General features: G+C 42.4%; 1 protein-coding gene across 1 annotated transcript; it reads right to left on the reverse strand.

Annotated features, from left to right (window-relative positions):
- Window positions 1–17242: 17242 nt before the first annotated feature.
- LOC115796509 (E3 ubiquitin-protein ligase TRIM21-like) lies at window positions 17243–19442 on the reverse strand. Its single transcript, XM_030752940.1, has one exon. The coding sequence runs from the start codon at window positions 19308–19310 to the stop codon at window positions 17676–17678; it is 1635 nt and encodes a 544-aa protein (XP_030608800.1). The 5' UTR covers window positions 19311–19442; the 3' UTR covers window positions 17243–17675.
- Window positions 19443–20727: the final 1285 nt, after the last annotated feature.

The following is a 20727-nucleotide window of genomic DNA, read 5'->3' on the forward strand; positions in this document are numbered from 1 at the left end:
CAAACAAACAATTGTGGTGGTCATTACCTGGGCTACCTCATGCAGGCAGAGCCTCCACCGCCATTTACATGTAATCACACACACACACACACACACACACACACACACACACACACACACACACCATGGACGTCAGGCAGGAAGCTGGTGTTTCTGTACAGGTTCAGGGACTTGCTGAAGGACACTCTGGAACAGGAAGTCAGGCTTCAAACACTTCAAACCATAGTTGTCACACGTTTTTAGAGAAAACTAGCAGTAGTAGTAGGAATTAATGCACTCTGTGCTCTGAACCTTTCTGAACTTTTTCAGGGTTTTTTCAGGGGGTGAAAAGTGTGACAACATATTTAACCAAAGTCTTTTTTTGTGATGGAATTAAAGCTCTGGTGATTTTCCTTTGGTAGAAAATAAAGTCATTTTTAGTATATACAAAAAAAAAAAACAGTGAGTAAATTAGTCACGATGATCATCCCTGTATTTAAGGTTATTCTAAACATGAAGGTTTGAACTAACCAGAAAGTACCATGAAAGGGTGGAGCGCCTTCTCTGGGATGAGTCGATGCATCAAGTGGAGAACTTCAAGGAAGTTCTGATATAGATGATGAATGGGAAACCGATGAATGCTGTCACAGTGGCTTCATCCATCTTTTACATCCAGTCTGCCATTCAGACACATGTGACACTTTCTGTGCTTTCACAGGACATTATCTTTTATAATGCATGGTCCTGTTTTTCTTTACGGGTGAGCAGATTAAAGCTGATTTAATACCATGAAATCAGAAGAAAAAAGCCTGAAGTACTGAGTACAGAAATGTACCTGAAGTGGTGTTCTTTCCTTATTCATAATTAGATGGTCCTCTGTTGGTACCAAACTAATTCTAAGGTTTATAAATGTAAATTTTGTTTTGCAAAGTTGCTCAACTTTTCAGTGAATGGAGCAAATGGAGGCAGGTTCAAACTCTCCAGGAAATCGTGGATGGCAGAGGCAGCTGAGGGAGGTCAGCGCCGCCACCTCACAGCCAGCGGAGCCCTTCAGGTCTCGGCTCTCTGGAGGTTTAAGGATGGAGGTCCTCATTAAAACCTCCCATCGCCGTGCCCTCTCCCCCTCCTCCTCACCCAGTCCACCCACCCTGAGGATTCGCAGCACTAAACGTATGCCGGGACCATCCAGGTGTCAACCAGCAGGTGTGTGCTGACAGCTGGAGGATCCTGATGAGAACACACAGAAAGATTGAAAGCTTGATGCTGGAAAGTCCCAAAAGTCCTAAAGGTTATTTAACATGCGCCTGATATCAACACGTTTCCTACTTTAGTCAGTCAGGTTTGAAGAAACTTCTTTAGGGCTGAATCACAAGCAGGTGATTGATACTTGAACATATGTGGATTTTGGTCATTTAAACTCATGTGTGCTGCTGTCATTCATACATTTATGCAATGTGAATTCATTTATACAGCTTCATACTGCAAGGTAAATGCACTGCAGTTTTCCTGAGAGTGCCAACAGTGCAAACACTTACACAGTGGTGAGGAAGAACTCCACTTTAACAGGACCAGGCCTCAAAATGGGGGGGGGGGGGGGGTCCAAGGAGCACAGGTGGTCTCCTGACTGCTGTCTAATGAAGGTGAAAATAACAAGGTTTTGTGCTGGATACAATTATAATGTTTCTGTTAATGTCTTCTGTAGTTAGGTTCATTTAAATAAGAACATTTATATCATTGGAACTGTAAATGTAGTTTAAATTACACATAGATGATGATTTACATAATTGTATGTACAGATCTTTTATCTTTGAGATAAATAAAAATTGTTGAAATATTTTACTTGTTGCAATAAAAAGAGAGGACTTGTAGAAATTTAATCCCAGCATCCAGGTATCAGATGTATCTTGAAAGGAAAAAGTTCTCCCATTGGTTGTTGGGGGCAAATATCGGGGGTCTGTCAAATGGTCCAAACACTGGATTTGTGCCAAGCATCAGTAAACAGGGCCAGAAAATGAAGCTAACCTGGAAGTGTTAAAAACGTGGCCCAGTTGTGCCACGATTAACACATGTACCTGGTGCATAATTTATGGCATTGCATTTGTGTCCAAATGTGCACACATGCAGTCCACAATTACAAAAGGAGGATTGTTGTGTATCAGTCGAATGCTCATTGGTTAACAAGTGGGCCAGAAGGAAGGAAGTGACAGGAATGGGAGAAAATGTGTGAAAAAAATCAAGAAAGATCAAAAATACAGCTTGAAAAGCACAGACGGTTGCTTCAGATCTTTGTATGTTAGAACTTTGCTCTTCTCTGATGGACCGACAGCAGCACGAGAGTGGCCCACAGAGCGACTGCAGCGCATACCTTGTACGCTGCCTCCATCGACAACAGCAGTTCTATCCAGGTAGACGGGCTGCCAGCGCGCGACCGCTGCTGAACCAGAATTTCAGCTTAACTCTGCAAAAGCTCCCAGTTTGAAGGCTGTATCAGCAAGGGCATAAAAATCAGCCAAATCAAATATGTGAAAAAGGGAGCAGCTGAAAGAAGCTCATGGAGGTGCCAAAAGCTGCAGCTTCTTGAATGTCCACTTGAGGCTGGCTCCAAAAGTAAAAATGTTAAAACATCCAACTTTTACACCTGAGAGGTCAAAGGCCCTGCAACTTAAGAAAGCACCTACAAATGGAAAAAGTTGTTACATTGTTGTCTCGCCAGAAACACTTCTGTTGTGTTTTTAGTTGTTTTTTTTTTACATTTCCATTGTGTTTTGTGTGCTTTTGCAGTCTATTCACTGGTGTTTTCTTAAGCTGCAGTATATTTGACTTCTCAGGACCACCATAGACTTTACACCAACACATTTACAGCTGGATAAAAATAAGCAGTTTTGGTCTCTAATGCTAATTTGCTCCTTCATTACTGTACAGAGGATGAAGTTCAGCTGTTGGCACTCCCAGGCTCCCACACTGCTTGTTCGCTCAGTGTAGCCAGACACAGCGTGGACTTGCTTCCCTGCAGGTGTGCAAGGAAACGACTCTCCAGTCAAATGACTGCAAAATATGGAAAAAAATCAAGAATTTTCAAATTTCTCCTGAAAACCAAACCAACTTTAGCTCAAACCAGCAAGTTCACTAAAGTTTATTTTTCTTTTACTTTTTTGAGGCCCTGAGCTGTCCTCCTGTCACGTGACGTGCATGTCATCATGTCATGACGGCGCAGTGAGGATCCGTGGGGGGCCAAGGGCACGGGGGAGCTTTTGAAGGTGGACTCTGTAACAAGCCGGGGCCTCTGTCAAAACTGCCCCCCCCACCCCCACCCCCACCCCTCTGCATCCCTGCAGCCGGCATTAATGCAAATTATGGTCTGATAATTTAATAACTCTGCCGGCTTGATCTGTCCTTTTTATTACAATTATCATCAGGCAGGGGGTTGCGTTCCATCATCAGAAAATAAACACCATCGATCATCCTTGTAATGATTAGCCGCTGACAGGCCGAGCTACGCTTTGCATAAATGGACTCTAATGCGGAGCTGGAAGAAGAAGAGGTCGTTTTTTAGATGTTCTCCGCTAACTTGGCCTCGCGTCGGGGTTATTAACCGTGCTGATAGTCACAGCAAGCCTCCCTTTATGCTGCGGAGAGGCGGCGGGTTGCGCCAGCGAGGAGAGCCGTTTCTTAAAGGATTACGTCAGGGGAGGCCGACTCCAGCTCAAATCTCCGAGCCAAGACATGCAGCCGGGGCCTGTTAAGTCTTTCCAGAAAAAAGGCTGGAAGGTGCCAGAGCCATACACAGAGCTGGGACCTCAGCATCAGGGCCCTCCTTGTTAATTGCGGTGGAAAATGATTGCTGCATTTCCCGCCTGTTGAAGCAGCTTGTAAAGAAAACAAGGCCCCTACCCCCTCCGTCCGAGGAGAAAAGCTTGATTTATAAACTCAAGAGTCTTAAATACAAGAAAGAATAATCAGGCTTTGGAGGCTTCTTGGCACAGAGTGAGCTCGTTTTCACCACGGGGAGAAAAACATTAACCAACTTAAATCACCGTTGCATCAGGTGCTGAATGTTTTATGCGCCTGTGTTCTCTTTGTGCGCTTCTTGGCAAAGCCCCGCAGCGCAAAAATAATAAAGAATAAGGCTTTCTGAACCAGGTGTATCGCGTTTCGCCCTCTCTGATTATTCCTCTGACAAGTCTGAGGAGAAATCAGCTATTTATGATATGTGGTTAAAATTTACACACGCTTCATATCTCTGTTTTCACGGGCTATGAAATAATAGCTGCTCGGTAAAGCCTCGTGTTTGCCAGCGATGGTGGAGGAGGAAGAGGGGGGGAGCAAAAATTGAGACAAACACTCGGCGCAGCCGGCCCCAAACACACAGGGCTGCTTGTTCTCTGCCTTTTGCTGTTTGGCTTTGAAACGGAGAGAAGAGACGAACTCCCCTCTAGGATAACCTGCTTTTTTATTGTCTGACCACGATGGGATAACATCTCGAAAAAGAAAAAAAATACATCTTTCATGTCAAGACTTGGGGAAGAAATGTTCAAAACAACACTCCAACGTTACACCGTCGACCTTCCGTGCCAGATCAAAGGTGGCTGCGCCTCAGGTCGGGTGCTCCTGAGCAAGGGTTACATGGCGCCGTGAGGGCCGCGAAACATTCGTATCGGCAGGATCCCACCTTCCCCATGTGGGGCTGGTTGTCTCTAGAGGACAAAGTCAATATTTATAAAAGTTTTAAACCTCGAGTGTGTCAGAGGTCATCAGGTTAATGCAAGCGGAGGAAAGCAACTTTATTTAGAGCTGCAGCCTGTGAGTCTATGCAGGTTCAATTTAATTTAAATTAAATTTTCTCGTTTTTCCCCACAGACTGTATATAAAAGATGGCTGCAGTCACTGTGACATCACCGGCTGGTTTTGAACGCTGTTTTTTTTTTTTTTTTTTTTTTTAAGCATTGTATGCCGCTGTTTTTTGTTTTGTTTTGTTTTTTGTGAAGTTATAGGCTAATGCTAACTAGCTTACTCAGCAGGCTGCATGTGCAAACTGCTAATTAATGCTAATTAACATCCAAATAAAATCCTAGAATTCCACTCATCACAACTGGAGCACAAACTTCTCACACTGCCTGTACGTGCGATTCACTGCACAGCAGCCATATTATTGGTCAGATAATTGCACTAAAAGTACTCCAAAAGGCACCAACACAGACTGAAGCTGTAGTTCAGGGACTCCAGTTAGCAGACAGTTAGCAACAATAGCTGCTTGTGTCACCATCCAGCTATCAATAAAAGAGGCGATGCCTTAATAATGCAAACTTTAAAGTTTAATAAAGTTTAAATAAGTGAGTTAGAAATAAACTCTCCCCCATATCGCTGTATGAAGGAGGAAATTTGACTAAGAGCCCCAGCCACACGGTCTGAGAGACCAGCCTGCAACCTTATGGAAACGCCAATTATGAGGGAAAAGTTTATATTTCCAGACAGGTTATGAGTAAGTAAGTAAAATTTCATTTATATAGCACCTCTCAAGACATAATCACAAAGTGCTTGACAACAGTAAAACAAAGTACAATGGGAATAAAGAAAATAAAAAGGTTGCTGAAGTCAGAAACCCAAGTCACAAAGGCCTACAAACCACTCACTGACATCCTGGTAAACACCTGTCACTAGGGAAACTGTGTATTCCCAACTGGTTCACAAAAATCTCCTTGTAATTGCGTTGTTTGCTACCACACTGCTGCAGTAACAGTTTGAATGGAAGTCATAATTTGCTTAAACTCTCCAGCTACCTTCCAAACTAGTAAAACTGTGAAAATGTTAATGTTGCACTTTTTGCTGAGGCACAAGTTTTACTTTGAAGCGAGCCTTCTCCCTCTCAGGTTTGCGCAGCACTTCTTCAAGTTTTAATATTCAAAAGCTACAGGCAAACATGGCAATCTGCCACAGTAATCACTACCAATTAGGGAATACAGAATTTTCCCTAGCAACAGCCCATTATGGGGAGCGCTTGAGCAATATGCGCATGGCATATATAACATCATATAGCGAACATCAATAGAGACCAAACTATTTTTAGCAGCTGTATACATGTTTATTTCAGCTGTAAATACAGACAGTTTAACTTGGAAGTCAGTGGGGGCAGACTCACTTTGGGAGCAAACCTCTAGTGGACATTAGAGGAACTGCAGCTTTTGCTACGTTTTTATTTTCCAGAGCCCCTAAAGGTTGCTGCTTTTCAGTGCCCAAGTCCAGTGGCAAGCCTGCACCATCATGGCAGCATAAAATTGCTGGTTACAAAGTTTGAAACACCAAAAAGTCACCAGTGACTGAAAATGACATGGAATATGCCATGACTTTCCTTCTTAACAATAAATATTACATGGTTCTCAAACCTGCTGAAGGAGGTCATTACTTCACTGTAACTATACTGTACAACTATAACTACACTTAGAAAGTCACAGCAAATCCTCAAAGTCATTAGTTCGCTCACAGATATGTAGAACTGGCTGATTTCACTTAATGGCAATGGCAGCACCAATATTTACATTTCATTCATTCATATATATATATATATATATATATATATATATATATATATATAATATATATAAACACAGGAAAGGTTAATTTGCATATTTTTCTATCAGACTGTACACACTGGGAACTCCACATCTTTCTTGGTATCCAGATAATGTTGAGGGACAGGATGTTGAGTTAATGTCACGTGTCGGGCTCGAACACGCTCCTCTGCCACTCGCTCACACATGTAAGTCACCGTCTGAAGCCTCTCTGTGTTGTTTGGTTTTGAAGTCCTTGTGCTGTGATTTGGTGGGGAACGGGGAATTCTCCACATTCATCTATTCCTCTGGCACATTGCACTTAAAAGCAGCAGAGCCCCATTAGCTGCTGCCCTCTTTTCTTTATTTTCTTTTCCCCCTCTGCTGGATCTTTTCCGTCCAGCTGGCTTCCAACCAGAAGCTCCCGTTCCCTCCGAGACCCATTTCAAACACTTTTTTTAAAAAAAGCCCACAAAGCTAGAGAGAGAGGGGGGGGTGGGGACAACAGAAGACAGAGCAGAAGAGAAGTCCTCAGTCTGCTTAATGATCATTCGCCTCTGATGGGTTAAGGTCCCGTCTGGACTTGACTTCAGGTCTGAGAGTGTTTTTCACACAGATTCTGGAGTGTGTTTGGATAATCGGCCATTTGTGATTCATTCAGGTTTCATCTTTGCACAGATCCTGATCAAGGTGTACCGACTCGCACTCTATTCTTGAGGATGGGATTTTGGCTGTTCTGCAGTTCCTGCTGATGTTCATGTTGAAACTACATTTTGTGAATTTCTTTGGGACACTAAATCCTTTAAAACTATTTGGACTTTTTTTTTCCATTTGAAAAACCTTTCAGAAGTCATGTTTCCTCTGAAATCAGAAATGAGCCATTTAACTGGTCAAATGCATTTTTTTTTTTTTTTTATTTACTGAGTGAGGGAACAAGGTGAGTTTGTGCACATCTTTCATTTGATTTAATGATCAGCAATGAAAGAAACAGTGAGGAGTCCTTTTCTCATTTATATGGAGTATAGGTTTAGTCGCTGTATATATCAATTCTGAACCAGCCATCAACCTGTAAGGCTGAAAAATAAAGCACCAAAAACTGCAGTTCTTCCAATGTCCTCTAGAGGTTCCAAAAGCAAGTAAGTCACCATAGACTCCCATGTTAAAATGTCCAAATTTACAGCAGAAATGATCATGTTTACAGTCTGCTGGGGAAAAAAAAAAGAAACTGTTGAGGTCTTATAAACAATTTCTCCCTTCATAACAACTCTACAAGGAAGGAACTCACCTCTTTTGATTGTGGCTTGAAGTTGCATTATTAGGGGCATGTCCTCTTTGACTTACAGGTACATGGTGGCACAGGTAGCTGTAGCTGTTAGCTGTCTGCTAGGCTTCACCTTTACTAACTGGAGTTACTGAACTGGACCTCGTTTTTGAAGTGACTTGTGTAATTTGGTAATGAATAAAAACACATCAGCATATACTGATTGCCTCTGCTCCACCTGTCCTTTTTAAAGTATTTTGAGTGTCAGCATTTAGAGTCTCATATTGTGATATCATTATTATTGCAATGATTTGTGCCATGTCACTACTGCAGTTCAACACTGCTGCTTTCAGGAGAGACGAACTTTAAATTAGGAAGTGTGTCATGAATGACAGCAGCTCACCCTGCAGTATGGAAAATGCCTTTTATGTTGGCTTGTTTAGACTTGCTGCTCCCTGCCAGCATCAACAAAAGATTCAGCATACATTGTCATAAATATCATTATCAGAATTTTTTCTTGAAATATCATGATGTAATTTTGAGACTATATCATCCACCCCAATGTATCAGGAATCGCAAGAGAATTTGCATCTGTTAAGTTTTGACTTTTATTTGATCTTTCTAAAGTATTTGCTTTTCTGTTGCTTATGACAAGCAATACATGCTAACTAAGGTTTGTTTCTCAGTGACATCACACAGGTGTATGACTAGCTAATCTGACACAGTGAGCATCTCTAAATAAAACCCTGACACTGGCACAAACCCACTCATCAGAAAAACACCAGCAGGATGTCTGCAGCATTTCTGACTCCTCTCCCTGCAAAAATCCCCCAAAGTGATGTAAACTTAAACCATTTCAGAGTAGGTCGGGACATAAACCTGCAAATGTATGTTTTACCAAGTTTTGAGCTTCATATTATACATCCTGAGGAAAGAGTCAAACTGTAGTTTAATGAGCATGAAGGTGTTGATAAGGAACAAAAACACACCTCTGCTGTGCCTTTGTTTAAACTCAGAAGCTCTTAAATTGTGCAGAAAAGCCTAACGAGCGGTTCGTCTCGTCTTTGTGAAAACACAGATTCAGAAAAACAAACTCCCAAAATCACACACGCAGGAAAAATACAAACATCACACCCTCAATTATCGCAAGATGAAATTCAGACCAGCTGCACGGCGGGTTTTGATTCATGTCCAAACAACACGGCTGCTTTTGGTCTCAGAATCCTTCAGGGGCCATCAGAGGTCTCTGAAGACCCCAGTGTTCTGACCTGAGGGGCAACTGAGACAACCCCATAAATCCCAAACTCATATCTCAGAGGAACTGATCAGAGTGACCGGAGCTCAACCTGCTTCCTGTGCAGAGAGGAAACACTGCAGCATCGACTTGGTGCAGAGGCTGCATACGACACAGTTTGACCTTATGTTTTTAATTCCTGAGCTCTACTATAGCAGCTTTACATGCGTCACAGTTGAAAAATATTTATCGCATACCTCCTCAGTTTATCCTTTGGTTTAGCTGCTTTAGCTCCTCCCTCTTCACTGCAACTTTCCTCTGACTGTGTCATGTATCAGCTGTGTGCCAGGCAGGAAGAGGACCCCAACGCAGGATACGCCAGACAGAGGAAAGATATAAACTCCACTTTATTTTAGCGAGGGCAGAACAAAAAGCAACTTGACTTAAATTCTCAGAGCAAAGGCAAGAACAGGACACAAACAGCAGGAACCTGGAGACGAGACGACGACACAACAACAGGCACTGAAAACACTGGACTTAAATACACAGGAGGACTGATGAGGGAAGAGGAAACAGGTGGGAACACAGGTGACGCTGATAACACTGACGAGACCAGGGGAAACAAAACTGAACATAAGAGACGGGGACTGGACGACTATCAAATAAAACAGGAAGTAAGACGATGGAACAGAGACGCAGACCTGACACAGAGTACAGAGAGAACACCAGGACTATAAATAACAATTAAACCTCACAACCAAAAGAAACCCAAAACAGAACAGACAAAATGAAGCAAAACAAAAACTCACGGGGTCCAAGGACCCGGACCATGACAAAATGGCTGCACCTCATGAGCGCAGGTGGGTGGAGCTCGGCTGATTTTCAGCATCAGTTGATATCGTGGACATAAAATCACAGCTTTTGTTTTTCATATTCTGTTTAAGTTTTAGTTGATTTTAGAAGGTTTTAAAGTCCTATTAGAAATATGCATTTATTAATAAAATGCCTTAAAAGGTATTAAAATGTCTTAAATTCAGTTTGATGAATATTAAGTTACAACAAAATTTTTGCCCCTTGTCTTGCTCTTTTTTGTATTTACTAATTTGAAAGGCAACTTCTAGCTCATTTTAAATGCAATGCCGCTCAATTCAACTCGGCACGGTTTGTAGGCATTTCCATTAGTACCACGTACCAGGTACTTTTTTAGTACCCACTCAGCTGGGGGTTCCAAGCGATGTAAAAATGTGATGTTGAAGAACAGCTTGCCCACTCACTGGCTGGGAGTGTCATCACAAACAGAGTCATGAGAACAACTCCTTTGCCAGAATTAACTGTGTCATTTAACAACTGGAAGCATGCAACCAACACTGTGGTCAAATGAGGAGGTGCAGACATTTCTGTGCTTGGTGGGAGATGAGACGAGAAATGAGAAAGTTTGTCATGAGGTCTCCGAACTAATTGTGCTCACGGGTACCATTGCATAATATAGCAGTGCAGACAAAAGCTAACACACTTTTAGTCGTGTACAAATTACGTCACGAGGCTTCTGCCCGTTGCTATATTGACTCAACCCACACTGAGGTGGTCCTCAAACAAAACAAAACCATGGCGAGTCGACCTGCGCTGAGCAGGTACTAATGGAAACGCTGCATATGTCTAGCTCATAAAAATACAATCACTGCTGAAATGTTGAGCTAAAATTAAACATTGAATAATGTTGGATGCTACACTGACTCACTGCTCCATCTTTTAGTTCAGAGTAATCTTTCATTTCCATTGGCAGTCTCTTCAGTCTGTTGCCTCAAAGTTGGGAGCCGCCTGCTTTGCATTGCCAGCGTTTATTTCACTCATCGTTGCTTCACATCACCAAATATCTTTCACTTTTTATGATCTGCTGCTGCAAATCACTTGCTGTGGTGGGTGCCCTTTTACTGGGATCGCTGCAACACAACACACCAATAAGTCCTCCAGTCCATATGACAATATCTGTCACTTATTCCAGAACAACTTATACGAGCGTTTGAGTCAGTTTGATTCATGTCTAACGCTGCTGTAGCTCAGGAGGTTGAGCAGGTCACCTATTAAACAGAAGGTTGGTGGTTCAATCTCAGGCCTGCTATAGTCGGCATGCCAAAGAATTCATGGGCAAAATACTAAAGTGCTCATATGAATGAATCATGATGTATAAAGCACTTCATAGCTTAACTTTTCCAGTGGCGGCTGATCAGAATCAGAATAATTTATTGATCCCAGAGCAAAATTTCTGCCATTTAGTCTCCATAGACTTTTCAGAATCTGAGAAAATCCATATTTACGTATTTTCAGGATTTCCTGGAGAAAACCGAGCACGTTATTTATATACCCTTTTGAGTATTACCATCAGAGGTCGCTTAATTTTATTTAAAAACATAGATATTGGTCATAAACATGTCTCTTAAAGGAGGACAGGCTCCAACGCACAGGCGTCTCAGACATAATGTCGTAGATCAGAGGGTCAAAAAATATGGCTCGAGGACCCACCAAAGGGTCCAAGCTCAACTGCAGGGTGGCTTTGGCAAGTGTGAAAATTGCAATGAAGGAAGGCAAAAATGTTGGATTTGTAACTGTATTTCATCAAACTAACAGCCTTCTAGCTAACTACGAGTAACAGAAAAACTAAAAATTATAGAAACAGGTCTATTTATTCTTAAGAAAGGTTCCTTTTTTCTCACTATTTATAGTAGAAAGTCCTTTCTTGTGTGTATCCACAATAGCAAATGGCATTTGCCAAGGATTTTGTGAATTATTGCAAAACTTCTGTTTATTAGTACATGACAAAGTCGTGTAATGAGCTGCCAGTGGGTTTTTTTCCTGTATTCCTGAAGGTTTAGGCCTAATGAGCTTTGCTGATTTTCTTGATTTACTGCAACAGGATTTTTCTAGAAAAAACTGAGATGCACTGTTGAAATGAAGCTCTCTGAAGGTGAAGGTTAATTTCTCTGCACTGAAGAAAAGAAAAGGGAATACTGAGGGTTTTTTTTTATATGTTATATATGCAGAATTTCTGTTTTAGATCAATTGGGTGGTATGCAGCTTACAGTCTGAAAGTCACAGCTGCTGTCTCTTAACACTGTTCATATTTTTAGTTAAATTTAGACACCAAGAAATGAGGGATTTTTCCTCCTGGTGTTTGTTCGTAGCAGAAAAGTAAGCTGTGACTGTCCCTGTGTTTGGACACGTGAAATGTGAAAAGTGCTAAAGGCGAGCGTTGCAGCAGTCGGGCTGCAGTGCGGGTGGATCCTGCTCTGTTAAATAATCATGATGAATAATGAAGGTGCGAGTCGGCCCCTCCTGGGCGGACATTTAGTGTCAACCTGACAGCTCTCAGAGCAGCTCGGGGATGAAGTTGTCTCCATATTAAGCAGGCAGATTAGACCCGTTAAATGGAGGGCAGTGTGAAGCGGGGCGGGACCAGGACCTCCAGGGTCTGCATCTCATCAGGTGAAGCTGGGCGGTGGGGGGAGCCTCTGGCCCGCCTCCACCGCACCTCACGTCTTCCGCACACTGAAACTGACCCCACGCTTCTGCCAGCCTCCACCACAGATCAGCCCGGCCCTTCCCATCATGCACAGGGGCTGCGTCGAGCTCCCATGAGCCTTGGTCCACTCCCTGCCATCTGCCGTGATTTATAGAAAACGGCCGATGATTTATGGGCCAGTCATCTCACAATGAAGTTGTTCTCTTTCATTTGCGTGACCTCCCGACCCAACCGCCACTCCCAGCCAGGTTGGGGAAATGCGCGCTAATCATACACTATGAGAGCTTTTAAACAGGAGGAGCTGGGCGGGTGGAGGTGCAAACAGAGGGCCTTTAATCAAATTAATTTCCAGCAGCATGTGCATACTGATGAAACAGGCAGGCCTGAGAGATGCCAACGGAGCCGCTTCAAGGTCTGATGGCGGAAAGAGGACTCAGGGATCCTCGTCCCCACACCATGCTGTGATCAGTGAATGAAATGCCCCGTTAGGAGCCAGTGATCCACAGGATGTGTTTAAACATTTATGCAGTGTCACCATGGAGCTTGTAAACTAAAGATTGTGGCCCTGGAGATCAGCTGTAATCATCAATATGATCAGATCCCAAACATAAAACTCTGAAGAAGGAAGGAGCTCAGCTACACATCTGGCTGTTTGTGTAACTATGACTGATGTTTCAGTCCATCAGGGACGTGTGAGGAGATCTCACACATGATGCCTTCATGAATTTGGCCTCGATGGAGAACAAGCTGAGCTGGAAATGAAATCTAGAGGCAGGTACCTTCTTCCACCTGCTGGAGGAAAGGCTTCAACAACCTTTACCAGACAGATCAAAGTCAGAAGCAGGAACATCCAAAGCAGAGTTCAGTCTGACTCTGACAGGAAGAGTCACTGCAGCAGGATATGCTGGTTCCTCAGAGCTGATGGTAGCCTCAGGTCTGCTCTCTGAAGCAGGATTAGAGCCTTAGCGAGCTAACTTCAGGTTTAACCCTGAGTTTTCAGAGCTATGAAGGTTCATCACTCCCTGCACTGCAGACCTAACCAGTGCCTACTGACCAATCAGATCTCTGGAAAAGAGCATCACCATCCCTGGAAGATCCCTCAGAGTGCAGATAACAGGAAGCTCTGCATTTCTTTAAGAGACAGTTTGAAGCAGGGTGTCAAACTTATTTTAGCTCACAGCTACAACAGCCAGTCATCAATGAGAAGTTCATTCTGGAAACGCTTACCTGAGCCACAACCAAGACTTGAAGTAATTGAAGCTCAAAGTGAAAGACGAGCCTTTAGTGAACTCCTTAAAATGTTCCTCACAGTAGAAGCTCTTCTTTAATGATCAGTCCTGTCACAAACTGATGAAGAACAGCCTGAGATATCTTCAGATTAGGGCTGGGCAATATGGACCAAAAGTAATATCTCCATATTTTTTAGCTGAATGGTGATATACGATATATATCTCAATATTTGTTCTTACCAAAAAGTATAAACAAAAAGGCACTTCAGAGTCAAAGCTACGTGTCCCAAATGTCACACACACATTTTTATTAATGTTCAGCTGTAGATATACATGAGAAATTGCTCAAAAATCAACTATTGGCATATTTAAATAATAATGCTCCTCAAATAAATTAATGCTTTTTCCTCTATAAAAAGACTCACAACTGTGCTATTAAAATGTAAATACAAAAGATACAGCACGGCGGTGTGGATGGATGGATGGATGGATGGATGGATGGATGGATGGATGGATGGATGGATGAGAGAGAGAGAAAAGATACGGAGCAAAAATAACAAAAGTCAACTTCACTGAAAAGTGCTTCCTCCTGTGTGTACTCCTGTACTGTGACAGACTGAATGAACAAAATTCCATCTGCAGGATTCTAGCATCACAGTAAACCCATAAACACTTGCGCTGACGTATCACAACAAAGGGCCCACCCGCTCAATGCAGCGTCTGCAAACACGCGAAAAAGACCCAGTTCCACTAGTTACGTCATGTGACTTAAGGCACAAGCCAACTTCTGCTGCCTATAGCAGGGCCCTCTTACTAGTCATGTGCGATACTGCACGATTTGGTATCAATCCAATACCAAGTAAATACAGGGCCAGTATCGCCAATACTGATACCAATACCAATACGTTTAAGTGTTTTGTGATTTTTTTTTCCCTTTGGATCATTAATTCGATAAAACCCAGAGTATAATTAGGCAAAGTTTATAGGTAAAGAGAAAATACATTAACAAAATAAGTTTTTAATCTGAAACAGAAAAGTAACAAAACAATTTTCCCCATACATGGTGATGTCTGGATTTATTTATTAAATAAAGTCTACAAAATGATCACTCAAGAACAAATTAAAACTTTTTTTCCAGGTAGACTATTCAGAAAGTATAATACAAAAATGTAATAAAAAATATCCCTTAATTCACAAATTTTCTGGATTTTTTTCTTAAATAAACAAGCTGTACAAAATTATCGCTCCACAACGTTATAAAACATTTACGCTTCCGGCCTCACCCCCTACTTCTGGCATGCAATTTGATGTAAAAAATATAAGACAATTTGGCCCTTTAGGTTAATTTTTTGACATTTTTCTACCTCATCTCAATTGGAGGGGAAATTGAAATGTCAAAAAAGTAACTTAAAAGGCTAAATTGTCTTTTTGATGTCAAATTGTGGGCCGGAAGTAGGGGACGGGGCTGGAAGTGGCCCGTGATCCGGGAGTGTGAGACCGCTAGTAAAATATGTTGTGTTGTGTGATGGCATAACCTCAAAACACTGCGGGGAGGGGGGGAGCAAAGTGTGGCTGCTCTGTGTTGTGACAGGAGGAGCACTTAATCAGTCAGCTCGCATCTTTCATGAACCCTCAGTACTGCATACAGGAGAGAAACTGAAGCTAAAATATCGATCTCATTACACAATGAGATCTCATTAAACAATCAATATATATACCAACATTGGTATTGATATCGATCAATACCAATATTGATATCAATAGTATCGATATTTGGATTGATATGCCCACCACTACCTCTTACCTGCAGCCAGGGACTCTTGGGGGTCCTGGCAATGCCAAAGCATAGGAACTGACCCATTACAAAGGCTGTATGTAAAGAAAGCATGCCGACTGCGGAGGATTTCAGGTATCCAAAACTCTCCGACCTCTCCGGAAAAAGTTGTTAAATTTGTCGCTAGTTGCTATTGGGGAAAAAAAGTTGCCAGCAAAGGCTGAAAAGTTGCTAAGTTGGGAACACTGCTATGCGGTCACTTCCTGCATGATAAAAGAGTGAAGCGGAGAGAGGCGGGCGGTGTGAAGCTGTGCAGAGACAAACTGCGAGAAAAGGTGAACTGGTGGAGCTACAAGTATGATTGTAGCAAGACCTAGACTATATTGATACTAACGTTATTGTCTCAGCTTATATCGTGTCTGAAAATATATCAGTATTTTTTAAAAACTCAATATATCACCCAGCCCTACTTCAGACCAACAGCGCATCTTAGTTTTACACATTTGAGTCTGCTGCCATCACACGTTCATTACACTTTATAACTACAACATTTTTCTGTCTCCATGATTCAAACTGCTCATTGAGATCCAGAAATATCTGAAACTTTCCAAACAGTTTCTCTCCCAAAGGAACAAATATCCATTTGATTGGAATATTGGGATGAACCACAGAAAGCCGTCCTGTGGGGCTTCCTCTGATCTTTCTCTGCTGAGCATCAATAAGAAACACAGATCCATGGGAGCAGCTTTATTCTTTAGTTTTTACTTCTGGCTGCAAAACAGTTTTCAAACATTTTCATTGTTCTCTGAGCTTTAAAACAGAGTTCAGTCTAAAACAGCAGCTGAGCCTTGAACTCTGACCTGACCTCAGACCAGCACGTAGGCCTCCTTCAGTGTGACTGTTTAACAGCTCCAAACCTGGTGCTGTTTAACAGTCACACTGAAGGATTCCTACGTGCTGGTCTGCAGAACAGGACTAAAACTGTCCTGCACACCAGAAGAAAACATCTCAGCAGCTCCTGAATTGAATAAAACCTTTTTGATGTGAACACACTCGTAGTTAGACTGATAAACTCTGGGCTGATTTATCCTGATGATAACCACCTTCATGTGATGAAATATGAAATCATTAATTAAGACAAATTTATCAGACATGAGGAGTATCCGTGAAAGAGGCCGGAAGACAACAAGGTGAGTATCAGCTGATATCCAGGAATCTGCCCAGCTTCATGTGCAGCTGTGTGCAGATGTTCGGAGCACACAGCCTGAAACCTTGAGCTGAGGGATCCACGGCCGACTCGTCCTGTGGGAGAAAATGACTGTGAGCTCCACAGCAGCCTCACAAACACATACATGCTGATTTTGCTTTAAAGAGTGATAAAAGAGGAGCAGAGGAAATAAGGACAAAATGAAGCCAACATGTGCTGAGAGAGAAGCTGGAATAAAGAGAAACTCTCAGAGTGACACACTGAAGCAGTTCTGATGAGCTCAATAATCACTAATCAAACACACACACCGGTTTAAATGGTTTCAATAAAGCACAGCAGCAGAGACTGAGCTGGCCTGGCTCAGAGCGCCCTCTGCTGGATGTTCACTCAAAGTGCTGCATTTACATTTCCAGCAGTCATCTTAATGCAGGCTGAACATCAGAGAGGAAACATAATGATAATAATAAACCATCAAAGGAGACAATAAAAGTTCATATTTTTATTCATGTCATTGTGAACAAGCGTGTTGTACATGTTAAAACAGCAGAACAGTTTCTCCATCCTGTTTCTGATCTTTAACACCAGCTGAATGAAAAGAATCAAATATTAACAGTACATTTGTACTCATATCCGTATACAGTATCTGCTTTAATGTCTGTGCCTTTAAACACTGAAAGAAAAGAAAAGGAGAGTTTCTACTTTCTCACACTGGACTTCCTCAAATGGATCATTTTCTTCAACTTGAAAACACTTTAACAAAACATCAACTAAAGCTCAGCTTACTGGCTTGTTCTGCAGCTTCTGACCGTATCTCATGGTCTTCATCAGCAGGTGCAGTTTGCTCGCTGCTGTTTTTAGGACTTCTTCTCTGTGTCGGCTTAAATGTTGAGATTAATCTGTAATTAATCCAGTTTCACCATGGAAACAGATCAGACTGATTGATTGATAGGACAGATGATCAGAGGAGCAGAGTTTTCACCACCATCATTAACTTCAGGAGAGAAGAATGGGTGGAGTTTCTCAGTGAAGGAGCAGCCAGTAAAGGAGTAGATAAGAGCTGCATCACCTACATCATAAAAGGAGACCAGACCCTCCTCATAATCCACAAACACCCCCACCTTCTCAGGATCAGACTGAAGAGAGAGACGAACTGGAGGATCATCAAAAGCTACATTAATATTTTTATGTAATGCTACAGTCCAGTAACCATTCTCAGGATTCACTGTGATGACCTCCTTCCTGCTGACTGACTCTGTGGCCACTCCTAAAATCAATTTGGTCTTTTCTTTAACCTGAACCTCAAAGTAAAATCTGCCTGAAGAGAAACTCTGATTTCCTAAAACACCTTTAGAAAATCTCTCTGGGTTGTCTGGAAGATTCTTCTCTTCATCTCCACAGTGAACTTGTTTTCCATCATCAGACAGGATGAGTTGAGGATTTGCTGTATCAGGATCAAGAGTCACATCCACTGCATACTGCTGGATCCTCTTCAGATCAGCCTCAAACAGTTCTTCAAACTCTTCATTGAGTGTCTTCTTCAGCTGATCCAAAGCTCTCACCACAGTCCCCTCATATGATGGTGGGTGGACAGTGACCTCTGTCCAGTCCTTGGGGGGTGGAGCAGCTTTCAGGGATGAGAAGCTCTGGAGGAGGTGGAGGTGGTCTTTAGAGCGTGAGAGCTGCTCCACCTCAGAGCTTCTCTTCATCAGCTCAGTGATTTCCTGTTCCAGATCTTTGATGAAACCTTCAGCCTGTTTCTCTGTTGTTTCCTGTTTGTCTTTGATTTGCTTTATGACCTCGTTAAAATTTCTCCTGAGAGACTTCTTCAAAGCAGTGAAGACCTGAACACCTTCTGCTTTCTCTCTGTCTGCAGCATCTTTACTCATCTTCACCGACTCTTTGATCTCCTCAATCTTCAGTCGTCTCTTCTGGACCATCTGTTGAATTTCAGCCTCAGTCTTCCTCAGTTCTGCCTTCTTTCCTTCACATTCTTCTTTTAGAGTAACAAACTCACGAGTCTTGTGGTCTTTAACAGAGCAGAGCATGCAGACACACGTCTGATCGTTCTTACAAAACAGCTCCAGAGGTTTATCGTGCTTCATGCACATCCTGCCTTCCAGGTTCTTCTCAGGATCGATCAGCTGATGTCTTTTTAGACGTGAAGCTGACAGATGAGGCTCCAGGTGAGTGTGACAGTAGGAGGCCAGACACATCAGGCAGGACTTCAGGGCCTTCAGTTTGGTTCTAGTGCAGACGTCACAGGGAACTTCTCCTGGTTTGGCAGCTTGTTGCTCTGAGCTGCTGCTGCTGACTTTCTGCTGAGCTTCATGTCTGAACTGAGCAACCATCTCAGAGATGAAAGTGTTGATGTGCAGCTCAGGTCTGGTGTAGAACACCTTGTTACACAGGGGACACTGGTACGGGAAATTATCCTTCCAGTGTTGAGCAATGCATGTTTTGCAGAAGTTGTGTCCACATGGTGTGGTGACTGGATCAGTGAACACATCCAGACAGATGGAGCACCGAAACTGATCTTCAGATAGAAGACAGCTGGCAGCAGACATGTCTGCACTCTGAGTGAGAAAGAAAAGAAACTGATTTGAGTTCAGATTCAGTTTGAATTCTATTTAAAGTGGACCTATTCTGCTTTCCCTTCTTTCCTGTCACATATCTCCTGTTCCAGTGGTGGATGTTCATGTTAAACATGACCAAAGGTTCAGACTGCTCTAAACACTCAGTGTCACACAGAATATGACTCTTTCTGTCTGTGACATCATTGTGAGCAGTATTGTCAGTCTCATGTTTTCCTCCTCAGACTCAGGGGATCCAATCAAACTAATAATACAAACAGTTTAACTTGCCAGAATTAAATCCTCCTTCCTCTCTCAGGTGTTTGGTCAGCTGTGCCATTAACTTCAATATTTAATGTGGAATCATCTCAAACTTCAACAGCACAAAATGCTGATATTTAAAAAAAATAATAACTATCTCTCTGCAGTAGATTCCTAAGAAAACAGTCTTTTTTGATGATGGACTTTTTCTGCTTTCTTGCCTAAATCAGCGTGACTCCCTCTTTGACCTACATGGAGCAGGATCCGGATCAGCAGCGTCAGAGATCAGGACTGCCGGAAGTAAATCTTCCTGATTTCATTAGTGTTTACAAAGTGTTAAATATCTGAGAGAGAGAATGGATTTTACACTTTTATAAAAAAAATAAATAAATAAATTTAGCATAGGGGCAGACCAGAGGTAAAGAAATTCTTTCTGCCTCACCCACGGTGAATCATAGCGTATTTACAGGTTATAAAGAGAGGAGGATCCACAGTTGGTCTCTAAAACAGGTGTTCATGATCGTCTGTACTCACCAGTGTTGGACATAAGCTCTGCTGTGCTGTTGAGAAAGGCTGGATGAGCCCAGGTTAGTGCTCCTTTGAAGACAAACAGAATTTGTAGTTCTCATTTGCCGACTCTTATGCTGAAACTCGATTTTCAGGTGTTGCACCACCTCTGACAGTCGGTTCCTCAGCAGGACAGGAATGTTTCTCACTAAACCTGATAAGGGGGAAAAATAGAAAACCACAAATTATTCATGGCCAAATACTTGTAGTGAACTTCCTGGAAGAGAAGCAGCAGTGGCACCTGGAGAATGGCCAGAAGACCACACCCACACAGGTGGAGAACAGGAGGAAATAGTAGTACTAGTAGGAATAGTGTCTGTGTTTATTCTCGACTGATTCCTGCATGACTGTATTTAGGGGTTGCACCAGTAGAGTCAACACTTTAGTAGCCACAGTGCTTCACTACATTTTTGGCGTTGTTGGCAGGATTTTTAGGTCGGCTCAGCCTGTTGTATTTCTATCTCTCTCTTTTTATTTTTTAGTTGGAACGGTCCTGATGGTTTTAGTTTAGCATATTTTGTGGAGAGGTTGGAGCAGGGGGAGAGAGGGAAGAGAGGTAAGGGACAGTGGCATATCATCAGTG

Source organism: Archocentrus centrarchus, chromosome 2 (assembly GCF_007364275.1).
Source record: "Archocentrus centrarchus isolate MPI-CPG fArcCen1 chromosome 2, fArcCen1, whole genome shotgun sequence".
Classification (NCBI taxonomy): domain Eukaryota; kingdom Metazoa; phylum Chordata; class Actinopteri; order Cichliformes; family Cichlidae; genus Archocentrus; species Archocentrus centrarchus.